This window comes from Stenella coeruleoalba (assembly GCF_951394435.1).
Source record: "Stenella coeruleoalba genome assembly, chromosome: 18".
Lineage (NCBI taxonomy): Eukaryota > Metazoa > Chordata > Mammalia > Artiodactyla > Delphinidae > Stenella > Stenella coeruleoalba.
The window spans coordinates 77,375,175-77,387,411 of NC_137164.1; the positions used below are offsets into that span (position 1 = coordinate 77,375,175).

A 12,237-nucleotide genomic window follows, 5' to 3' on the forward strand; every position below is an offset into this window, starting at 1 on the left:
ATTACTTGCTCCACTTCTCACCAGCTCTGTCGCTGTCACCGTCTCAAAGCAGGCGTCTTCGATGCAGACACACCAGTTACAAGCTTATTCTTCACCTTCCTCCCAGCTTGGAGTAGTTTCAGTCAACTTTAAATGTTGTAGAGAGCTTAACTATTCCACGTTTATACGTTTGTGAAACCCACTTGTTAAGTAAAGGAATACTGTTAAGATTTATATGATTCCTACATGTGCTTATTCTAAGTATCAGTACTAGATGTATTTATTTAGCCAAACGAAGATGGAATGGTTGCGTAGTCTGTAACCCAAGAAATTTATAAATGTGGTACTTGTATTGGGAAAACCTAATTTTTGCGCTCCTTGCCTGTGTGTCTTTTAAGGACTTTTTTTGTGGAATAGTTTTTTAAAGATGTGTGATTCTTAGCATGGATGCCGTTACCCACTGACTCCATCTGCATTTACAGACAGACCTAAATTGCCTGACAACTACACTCAGGACACCTGGCAGAAACTTCATGAAGCAGTGAGAGCCATACAGAGTAGTACGTCCATCAGATATAACCTGGAAGAGCTCTACCAGGTAAGGCTCCACCTGTGCAGAAAGCAGAGCTCGTTAGAATTCTCACTGAGATGTAAGCACGCAGTTTTCTTAGGGAGAACTTTTAGACCTGAGGGGGCCAGGGTCCGGTTTTTCACTTACCTGATTGTTTTATAGTGTCTAAATAGCACAATTATCCAACTCCTGTGAAATGGGACCCAGACGTGGATCTTGTGCTCCTCGGTGTTGTTTCAGAGTCAGTAATGAAGGGGATAATAGAAATCGACTCTTGCCTGCAACAAGAACAGTAGGAGTTCGGTGGCAGCGTGTCCCAAGTCGAGGAGTGTTTTCCGTTTCTGGTGGTTGTGGGGTTTTTATTTCATTTTCAGGCCTCAGCTGTCTAGAAGGGTATTTAAAGTTAACCCATTACAGGAGAGAAATGCGTTTCTAAGAGTCACATGACTTCTAATATCTTCCAAATGTGCAGCAAACTATTATTGTAATTCCATTATGTTATATATGAAACTCTTATTACAGTTTGACTTGTTAATGTGGATTTTCCCCTTTTAGTTGTGTTTTGTGATTAATTGTTGCAGTTAAAACGTGCAGACTGGTTTTGTTACATTTAATTTGAGATAACGATGTTCCTTTTCTAACACCAGAAGAAATGATCAAAAGTAGGTTTCACTTTTGGGATATTTCAGTTACACACAGACTGGTTTTCCTGATATCTTGTTTTTAAAGAATGACATTCGCTAACTGGTCTAATACTATCTACATTTTAGGTAGTATAGCACAATTTCTACTAAGAGACTTAAATTTTTTTCTGTTTACATAAGCGATTACATTTTTTTGTTTACATAAGTGAAAAATTATGGAAACTACAAAAAGTACAAAGAAGAAAATAAAAATTACCTGTATTCCTACCACCCAAAGAAGACTACCATGGACAGTTCGATGGACACCTGTCCCTTCTTTGTCTTAAGTTTGTGTGAGGTTATTGTATTGTTTAATCGACTTAATTACGGTGTAGAGTATGTACTTCAACAAGTTTTAACAAATGTATCCAATTGTATAACCACCACACAATCAAGATACAGAATGTTTCTGTCACCCCGAAAAGTTCCCTGAGGCCCCTTTGCAGTGGGTCCCGTCCTGTGCCCTAACCCCCAGTCCTTGGCAGTCACTGCTGTGCCTTGTGTCGGTATGCTTTGCCATCTTCAGAGTCTCATGTCAGTGGAACCGTGCAATTGTGCCTAGCTCCTTTCGCTTAGGGTAGGGCTCGTGAGTTGGGCACATGCATGCGTCCTGACAGTAATTCGTTTCTTTGTTGCTGAGTACTCTGGGGACCACCAGTTAGTTATCCTGAGGTAATGGACGTCTGGGTGTCTGGTTTTGGGTTATGAATAAAGCTGCTGCAGGCATTCATGGGTAAGTCTGTGTGGACAGAAATTCTCATTTCTCTCGGGTGAACATCTAGAAGTAGGTTCTCAGAGTAAAATGGAAAGTGTGTGTTTAACTTTACAAGACGTTTCCTAACTTTTTCAGATGGCTTCACCGTGTTGCCTCTCTGCCAGTGGTATGTGAGCGTTCCAGCTGCTCCGTGTGCTTGCTGGCATTGGGTATTGTCAGTCTTTTTAATTTTTGCTATTCTAGTAGGTGAGTAGTGGAATTTCACTACGGTTTTAATTTGCATTTCCCTAACGATATTAGGTATCTTTTCTTGTGCCCGTTGCCATTCCATACACCTTCTTTAATGAAGTGTGTGTTCAGATCTTCTGCTCGTTTTTTATGTGGTGTTTATTTTCTTACTATCGAGCGTTTGAGTTTATTACGTGTTCTGAGCATGCATCCTATACCAGGTGTTTGCCTTGCAAGTATGTTCTCCCAGTTTGCAGCTTGTCTTTTGATTCTCGTAACTATGGCTTTCAGAGAGCAGGCGTTTGAAATTGTGATGAAGTCTTCGTATCAGTTTGGTCTTCTGTGGATTGTGCTTTTAGTGTCTCTCTGAGAAGTCTTTGCCGAATCTGAGGTGGTAAAGATTCTCCCTTGTATTTCCTTCTTGCAGCGTTTTAGGTTTTACATTTAGGTCTGTTATCTGTTTTGAGGTGAATTTTTGTATTTGCTGTGAGGTATAAATCCAAGTTCACTGTCTTCCCTGTGGAGGTCCAGTTGGTCCAATGCCATGTGTTGAGGCGTCTGTCTTCTCCAGCAGACTGCCTTTGCTCCTGTGTCAAGTCCTTGTCCCTGTGAGTGTGGGTGTCCTAAGTCTCAAAGTCTGGAGCGCTGGCCCTGCAGCTTTATCCTTGTTTGGGTAAACTTGTTTTGGGTGTTCTAGGTCCATTCTATTTCCATATGAATTTTAGAATCTGTTTGCCAGTTTCTGCAAAGACACCTCCTAGGATTGTGGTTTGGATTATGTGTTATTGTAGGTGAGCGTGGGGAGAGCTGCTATCTTGACAACACTGAACCCCCCAGTTGACCACAGGGGCAGCTCTCGCTTAGTTAGGTCTCAGCAATGTTTTCTAGTTCCGCTGTGCGGGTCTTGTACATCTTCTGTGAAATTTATCCCTAAAGCATGTCATGTTTTTATGGTATTGTAAAAGGTAGTATAAATTTTAATTTCTGGTTGTTGATAGTACATACAAATACAACTCACGTTTGTATATTGATCTTGTACATTGCCGTCTTGCTAACCGCACTTATCTCTAGTAGCTTTCTCGTAGATCCCATTGGATTTTCTGTGTAGACAGTCATGTCGCCTATACACAGGGATAACTTTACTTCTCCCTTTCTAATCTGCATGCCTGTTATTTCCTTTCTTGCCTCATTGAACTATATAGAACCTCTGGTGGTTAGTACGATGGTTAATAGAAACGGAAAAAGCAGACATCCTTGTTTTGTTCCTGGTCTTAGGGGAGAAAGCTTTCAGTCTTTCATCATTGAACACCATACGATGCTAGCTGTGGGTTTTTCAAAAATACCCATTATCAGGTTGAGGAAGTTCCTTTCTGTTCCTAGGTTGTTGAGAGTTTTTATCAGAAATACATGTTGGATTTTGACAAATTCTTCTGTGACTGTTGAGGTGGTCATGTTGACTTTTGTTTTTTAGTTTGTTAATTACACGGATTGATTTTTTCATATGTTAAACCAGTCTTTCATTCTGGTATAAATCCTACTTGCTCATGATGTATTATCTTTTCAATGTACTGTTGGACTCAGTTTCCTGACATTTTGTTAATTTTTGCATCTGTGATCACAAAGGATATTGTATTATTCTCATGTAATGTCTGTGTCTGGTTTTAGTATCAGAGTAATGCTGGCCTCATAAAATGAGTTGGAAATGTTCTCTTCTTTTCATTGTCTAGAAGACTTTGTGTAGAATTGGTATTATTTCTTTTTTGGTTTTTTTAAAAATAAATTTATTTATTTATTTTTGGCTGTGTTGGGTCTTCGTTGCGGTGCGCAGGCTTCTCATTGCGATGGCTTCTCGTTGTGGAGCACAGGCTCTAGGCGCGTGGGCTTCAGTAGTTGTGGCACTTGGACTCAGTAGATGTGGCTTGCGGGCTCTAGAGCACAGGCTCAGTAGTTGTGGCACGCGGGCTCAGTAGTTGTGGCTCATGGGCTCCAGAGCGCAGGCTCAGTAGTTGTGGTTCACGGGCTTAGTTGCTCTGCGGCACGTGAGATCTTCCCGGACCAGGGCTCGAACCCGTGTTCCCTGCATTGGCAGGTAGATTCTTAAAGGGAAGTCCAGAATTGGTATTATTTTTTCCTTAAATGTTTGAGAGAATTCCCCAGTGAAGCCATCTTGGCTTGCTTTGTGGAAAGATTTTCAACTACAAATGTCATTAGTAGATACAGAACTATTCAGTTTATCCGTTTCTTTAAGTTCACTCATCTTCTGCGATGTCTAGTCTGCCATTAATACCATCTGGTATAATTTTCACCTCTGCATTCTTCCTCTCTAGGTGTTCGATTTGAATCTTGTTTTGTATCTTCTCTTTGCTTAACTTTCTTTAACGCGTGGAGCACAGTTCCACCTCTTCTGTGTCCTTGTCTGCTGGCTCTTCAATTCCAGGTTTGCTTTGACTGACTTTTCTCCCCAGTGAAGGTGGTTTTCCTACTTCTTCGCATGTTTGATAGCTTTGATTGGATGCCAGACATTACGAATTTTGACTTGTGTGGTAGATGCTTTTGTTTTGTTTTGTGTTTTGTTTTTGTTTGTTTTTTGCGGTACACGGGCCTCTCACTGCTGTGGCCTCTCCCACTGCGGAGCACAGGCTCCAGATGCACAGGCTCAGCGGCCATGGCTCATGGACCCAGCCGCTCCACGGCATGTGGGATCTTCCCGGACCGGGGCACGAACCCGTGTCCCCTGCATCGGCAGGCGGACTCCCAACCACTGCGCCACCAGGGAAGCCCTGTTTTTCTCTGAATATTCTTGAGCTTTGTTCCAGACTCGGTTAAATTATTTAGAATCAGTTTGACCTTTTAGACTGTTGCCTTTAAGCGTTGCTAGGCAGGACTAGAGCAGTGTTTCGTCCAGGGCTAATTGCCCTGCTGCTGAGACAAACCTTCCTGAATCCTCTGCCCGGCATCCTGCTGTGTTCCCGCCTGGCTGGTGGGAAGTGTGTGAGCACCAGAGCCCAAGGTCTCTAAACTTTCGGCGGTTCCTTCCCTCACCTCGGCGGTCTCCTCCCACATACGTGCTGGACAGCGCTCTGCTGAGCACTCGAATTGGACCCTGAGGTCCCCTGCCCTCGGGGCCTTCGCCCTGCAGACTGAGGCCTCAGCCCAGGACGACTGCTGTGTGGCCTGGACGCTGGATGCCAGAAGCCAGAGTGGCTGGTGCTTGTGTCTCCTGTCTGCCACGGCCACGGCCTCTCAGAGCCCAGTGTGCAGCGCTTCGGAAACTGCTGCTTCGTGGATTCCTTCAGCGAAGGCTGAGTCCGCTTCCTTTACTTCGTCTGGACCCGGAGCAAGAGTCCCACCGAGTGCCCAGACTCAGAGGCTTTTGCTTTAGTGAAATACTGTGTCTTCCAGCGAGGCTTCGTTATTGCTCTTTCCCTGGAGATTTGACTGTCTGGCATCAATTGCCCATCATTTTTCTTAGTAGAATGACTTTGCTGGACCCTTTACCCAGGATGTGTTTCATAATCGTCACCATAGATACTATTGTAAACAGTGTTGCCAGATGCCCTGGGTATCGTGGGTGTCGGTGTGGGTGTATGTGAGACCCTGAGGGCTAGGGCTGCTTACCCCCAAAGTGGCACCATTCATTCCAGGGAACATCTCAGGAGGGCCCGTGTGGGGGGCAGTGGATGGGCTTTTGGACGCAGGTGTGCGGGCGGGTGCCTGGCCACTCAGAAGTTCCAGCAAGTCTAAGTACATCTCTGCAGAGTGAGCCGCTCACATCTTGTGGAGCGAATGGGGTGGAGATAGTAAGTGATGTCGCGGTGAAACTATCCTGGTCTCCAGTAGAGTGGACAGTGCACTGGACCTGGTGTTTCAGAATAAAGCCTGAGTTTCTGCTGAGGTGGTGTGGTATATAATTTGCCAAAGAATCTTATGTGCAAGTAACAGTTCTCACCAAAGCTGGAAAGGTTTTTTGTTTGTTTGTTTTTGAGGAGGTTTCCAGGATTATTTGAGGGAGAACCTCTTGTTTTGATGTTGATCAGTTTCCCAAAAGTGGGGTCTGGCATCTCCCCGTGCCAGGTCTGAGGAGGCCTCGGTGAAGGGAAAGGTCACCTCCAGCCTGTCTGCACAGCCTGCCTGCAGTTTCTTACTTTGTTTTTGTTTGGTAGAAAGGGATATTCAGATTACATGAAAAAGTCATAGTAGATACACATCGTGCTGAGAGTCATTCTCTTGTAATGCGAGGAGGAGGAGATGTTGAGTGCATCCATCTTTTCTGAATTTAGATCTGAAATCTCAACTTGAAGAAAGCGTATCTTGTGTGTCTTAGGTCTGTGTGTTTTAGTCCTATTCGTCTCAATGAGACAACAGAAAACTGAAGACTGCATTTTCGGGAATGGTTTCGGGGAAGGCTAGGTGTTGATTTCAGACTAGTTTTTTGTTTGTTTTGGTTTTGGTTTTTTTATTACTGAAGAACAGTTGATTTCCAGTGTTGTGGCAATCTCTGCTGCACAGCAGAGACTCAGTTACACACATAGAGGCATTCTTTTTTAAATATGCTTTTCCATTACCATTTGTCCCAAGAGATGGGACACAGTTCCCTGTGTTATACAGTAGGACCTTGTTGTTTATCCACTGTAAATGTGGTAGTTCGCATCTACCAACCCCGAACTCCCAGTGCATACCTCTCCCTCCCCCTCCCCCTTCGCAACCACAAGTCTGATCTCTATGGATTTCAGACTAGTTTTGATGCGCGGAATCAAACCTGTCACAGAGAACTTGTGCTTGAGAAAAGCTGTGCTGCTGACCTTGGGTCACGGGGTAGATGTCTCCAGGAAACCTGTGCCTGGTGAGAGCTCGGTGAAGGAGAATGGAGTGGAGTTGGGTCCTGATGGATTAATAGGGTGGTTGAAGTGATGCAAGCGGGTGAGGAAGCCCAGAAAATGGGAAACAAGTGGACACTTTATTTGATGGACCAATTTGAGAATGTAAATTAATCAAGAGTGAATTCAATGCGTAAGTTATTCAAAAACAGAGAATATTCAGGTTCAAATATCTTAGGCCTAATAGGAAGGATTTTGTTAATTCAGCGGCTTTGGTCACTCAGCGAAATCAGTCATTTGTACGAGGGCATCGCGTCCGGCATTCACAATGGGGGCCGGCATTCACAATGGGGGCCGGGAGGGTGGATGTCTTCCTGGGACACCGCCCCCCCTTCATTCTTCGTCCCACGCTCAGGACCAAGTCCTTGTCTCCTTTTTACGTTGCCCTTTCCTCGTTTCCTGTGGGTGGGAACCGCAGCGTCCTGGTGGCGGCTTCTGTGTGGTGTGCGTGTCGCGTTTACACAGGCCTGCCACCGCGTAGGGTGACCTGGGGCCTGGCTCCTCAGGAGAGTCCGCAGGGGCGTGGCTTCCCGGGGGTGGGGGTGGGGTTTGCTTTTCATTTCTCCCCTTCATTTACCTAATAACTCAGAGTACTTGCCCGCTCTTTCCCTTACGATTTCTCACTCTGAAGCGTCGCACTCTGCTCTGACGTCAGCTGTCGCCTGAGCTGCTGGCACCCGAAGTGCCTAGTTGTAGGTGCCGCTTGGCTGTTTTGCTCCCTTAAGGCCCTGCGGGGGGTCCCCGCTGAGGGGAGCGCCCTCGCAGGCATGGGTGTTTTGCTGGGACACTCGTCTGTCCTGAGGCAGATAAGCGTGTGCAGAGCGGGCGTGGTGGCAGGGCTGGGAGGCTGGGACGAGCGGGTGTTTGCCCTCGACTACGCTGGTGTGAGGAAAACCTCTGTGTCCCAGTGCTAGGAGGGCCCAGGTCCTGCCGCTCCCCACCTCCAATGCCTGGATCCAGAGGTGTGCTCGGTACCAGTACCGGTGCTGGTCACGTGAGGTGCTTCGTACACCGCGAGGAGGCATTTCTAAGCGTCCAAGTGTGACTGAATCTCCTGAACGTGTTCTGGGGAGGGCCTCCTGTGTTGGGCCGCTCCCGCAGCCCCTAAGAGCCCACGGCATCCCTGCCCCCCCCCCCCCCCCCCGCAGGGAGCGAGCCGGTGACAAGGTGCCTGTAACATGAAGACGCCAGCAGTGACTCAGCAAAGACCCAAGACGTGCCGGCGCCCCCAGCACGCCTGGGTGCCCCAGGGCTTGGCTGGTGGTTTTAAGGGGCCTCCAGATTCTCAGAAAAGAAATCTCAGTGGGCTTCACGTGAATAGTAAGCGTGTGCTCGACAGGACATACATACGAGGGAGAGTTGGCTCTAGCATTCACCCAAAAAAGTCACAGCTGGGAAGAGATTGTTCTGAGGACATTGACACCTGGTTCGTGAATCGGAGCATTCAGAAAACGGTTCTAAGATGTCCTTTGATGAAGGACACGTACCACTAAGCTTATCTTTTTACCAAAGAAACATGTTTTCTTCGTATATTATATTTAAAATTTACTTGGTAATAATTGTTTGTAATGATTAACTACTGGTGCAAAGGCCTTTGTTAGGAGGTTATCTTGGTTTTTTTTTTTAAGAGAGAAAGAGACAGTAGATCTTGGACTGAATTATGAAAACATGAAGCTTTGGGGAAAGGAATTGAAGGATGTAAAAACAAAATGTGGTTGGGAATCCCTTGTTCTAAGTAAGGCAGAATGTAAGGGAAAGGGATTTTTATTCTTTTAATTATTGTCATTAGTCCATATTCTCTTTGACCTTTTGGGGGTTTTTTTTGCGTTACGCGGGCCTCTCACTGTTGTGGCCTCTCCCGTTGCGGAGCACAGCCTCCAGACGCGCAGGCTCAGCGGCCATGGCTCACGGGCCCAGCCGCTCTGTGGCATGTGGGATCCTCCCGGACCAGGGCACGAACCCGCGCCCCCTGCATCGGCAGGCGGACTCCCAACCACTGCGCCACCAGGGAAGCCCTCTCTTTGACCTTTATAAATATGCATGTGTTTTATGTATTATATATTTCTTTACATAATTATTTTCTTAACACCTATAAAAATTTAAGTTACCCTTTTTTCCCCTCGGGAATATATTTGAGTTAAGATTCCAAAGTGTCTCTGTTCTGTATATCTCCCATGTATTTTAAAATAGGCAGTAGAAAAACTACATTTCTGTTTATAATATTTCGTATTTGGATTGAATCAGATGCTGATTTTGTACATGAGATTTGAAAGAAAATTTTATTAGAACTGGTACGAATATACAAGCATTATTCCTTTGATGTGGATCAAAACAGCTAATGAAAAATATTTCTGCTTCAAAACCTTGTTTCTGCATTAATTTGAGGCAGATTTGGCCCGTGCTCCTTCAGCTTATTTGGGACAGAATCATCAAACTCATGAGCGTGAAAGGAACTGGAATTCCTGTCGTTCTCCCCCCACTGGAGGGTGGTCACCAGGGTCTGGAGCAGGGATTTCCGGCTCTGGTTTCACGTTGGCGATTGTCAGGGTCAACTCACACACCTTCCCATGGCTCCACCTCAGACAGGAGTCATCCAGACACAGGCCCGGGGGCTCAAGCTGCTTTTGAGTCCTCGGGGGACGGTGTGCAGCCAGCTTGAGGGGCTGTTGAAGAGGGAAGCTTGCGAGTATCGTGAGCAGCCCAGCCTGGGGCCTGGGTGTCCTGCGGCTGCCAGCGCGGCACCATCCCATCTGCGCTCCAGGTTCACTGTTGTTAGGGACCATTTTTGCCAAACTTCTACTGGATTCCGGCGTTGCAGGGATAATTGCCCTTGACCATGATAACTTATTTGTGGATTACGTAAGTGTGGGCGTGGCTTTGTGTTACGATTTGAGCTGTTTGTACAGATAGGTTGCTTTTAAAGAACAAATTTGTCTTTCACAGTGAGTAACTCATTTATCCCTTTTGTTTTCAGGCTGTTGAAAATCTTTGTTCTCACAAAGTTTCCCCAGTGCTCTACCAGCAGCTGCGGCAGGCCTGTGAAGGCCACGTCCAAGCACAAATCCTGCAGTTTAGAGAATATCCTTTTTTTGGCTTGTGAAGTTCCTATTTATTACCTAAATCTTTTGAAACTGAACATTAATAGGATAAAGAACTAATGAGCATCCTTAATATTAAAGCAAAAGCTTTATAGAAACAAAACCTTACATTGGTATCATATAACCCAACGTAGCAGATGTTTCTGGTGGAGTTTTCACCGTTTAAATTACTTGGCTGACCTGATTGAAGTCAGTGTCCGCTTCTGTAGTCCATTTGGAAGCGTTTAGGAAGAGTCTGAAAAACACCTTAAGGTTGGAGTGCTGCGGTTCTTTATTCTTGTTTTTTAAAGATCTGTGTTCGTTTTCTGTGATTATAACCAATTCCCACAGAGTTGGCCGCGTGAACCAACCCCGGCCTGTTGGCCTGCACTCTGCAGGTCGGCTCGCGCTGGGCTCAGGGGCTCTCGGCTCTGGGCCTCGCCAGCCCAGATCACGCCGGACCTTTGGTTGCCCCGGGTGGGGCCGCACCTGGCCGCAGCCCCCAGGCCTCCCAGCGCCTCAGGTTGGCTGGCGTGGGCTTGACCCTGTGCAGCCTTGCTGGCCCCCGCTGGCCACGGAGACCGGTCAGGGTGCCGCCACGCGATGAGCGCCTCGGCTCAGCGCTGGGCACCGGAGCTGCCGGGCCGCTGCCGAGGTGGCACTGCCTCCGTGTGCTTACGACGCAGGCTTTTTCAGACTGTTCGCGGAAGGTCTGATCGCATGGGCCATTGTAGGTGTGAGCAGTTGTAACGGTTCTTCCAGAGTTACGTGTTAACCCTTCAACTATTTGGTCTTTGCTGTGACTCGCTCTGTTTCTGAGGTAGGAGCGGACCCTCAAGAAAATGAGTGAGGCGCTTGGCTGGGACCCCTGTGGCTGTGGTCAGTGCGCCCCCAGCGCCTTCCGATTTCACACGCCAGAAACGGGCTGCTGTGTGTTGCCTCCTCTCTCCGTGCTCGGAATGTTGCATGGAACCTTGCAGCCGTGCCGAGCCGCGCGCCTGCTGCACCTCGGCCGAGGGGCCGCACTGAGGGGTGCCCCCGTGTCTGGTGCCGTGGAGCTGAGACAGGCTGGAGCGGGGCCGAGGCCCGGGAGGCCGGGTCCTTGCCTCCGCCAGCTGCCTGCGCACCCGTCCAAAGGGAGTAACGGTGCGCCGTGCGGCTGGGTGTGAGGGTGCTGTGTGGGCTGTAGGCGGTGTAGACGTTGTGACCGTGGGGCTTCAATTAACCTGTGCACACAGTGCCCGGGTGCTTGGCGAGGTTTTCCCTAGGAGCCCGCACCAGGTGTCTTTTGCTGTAAATAGCGTCCCGAAAGTCAGGTCGTGCACGTGGTGCACGGATGAGACGTGACGTACGTCTCTGTGCGACCAGAAGTGACCATTGGCCCTCAGCCGTTGTCCTCCGTCTGCCCGTCCCCCGGTGCTGTTCATAGTGGCTGGCTTCTCGCCTCTGGGACAGCATCTCCAGAGCTGCCCTTTGGGGCGGGGCCTTTGGTCCACCCCCCATCCCACGAAGCCTCAACGGGCAGTGGGGTGAAAGGGAAACGGGGAGGGGCAGGAAGAGATGGAGGCAGGGGAGTGCAGGCAGGTTCATCACAGGTAGGCAGGGAGACACGGAGGCTGGAAACCACCTGTGTGGCTTCTGAGCTTCTGCCCTTTCAGTATTCTGATCACTGAGCAACATGCCTGACTCGGAGGCGAGGAGAGCGGAAAGTAAAGGGTAAACATTGCAACAAGTAAATTGGCCGGTGTTTCTGAAGTTTTCCTTAGCAGGTCTGCACAGACTCGCTAGATAGTGTTTTATTTTTAAAGAAGATTAACACATGCTGGCAGGATCACTGCAGACAAATGGTAAGCCTGCTAACGTGCTCCCTGAGTGGGTCTCAGTGCACACGCCCTCTTGGGTCTTTTCCTCCAGCCTCTGGCTCAGCTGGACGGAAGGCAGATCTGAGTAGCTGGGAGTCTGTGCCCCCTTTGCATCCAGCTGTGTTGTTTGTTTTTCTTTTTAACCAAAGCGTGGCCCCATCCATCTTCCCTCAACCCCCGAGGAAGGCAGGGCCTGGTTGGGAGCTGGGATGGGGAGTTCTGTTCAGGCCAGGTGCTGCCATCCA

At 47.9% G+C, this 12,237-nt stretch overlaps 1 protein-coding gene across 1 annotated transcript in view; it reads left to right on the forward strand.

The window, feature by feature from the left end:
* CUL4A (cullin 4A) overlaps nucleotides 1–12,237 on the forward strand; it is a 45,441-nt gene that overhangs the window by 465 nt on the left and 32,739 nt on the right. Inside the window, exons 2-4 of the mRNA XM_079903315.1 lie at nucleotides 462–577; nucleotides 10,028–10,131; nucleotides 11,908–11,977. Of these exons, the coding sequence (XP_079759441.1) occupies nucleotides 462–577; nucleotides 10,028–10,131; nucleotides 11,908–11,977 (290 nt within the window). The remainder of the gene's footprint in view (nucleotides 1–461; nucleotides 578–10,027; nucleotides 10,132–11,907; nucleotides 11,978–12,237) is intronic.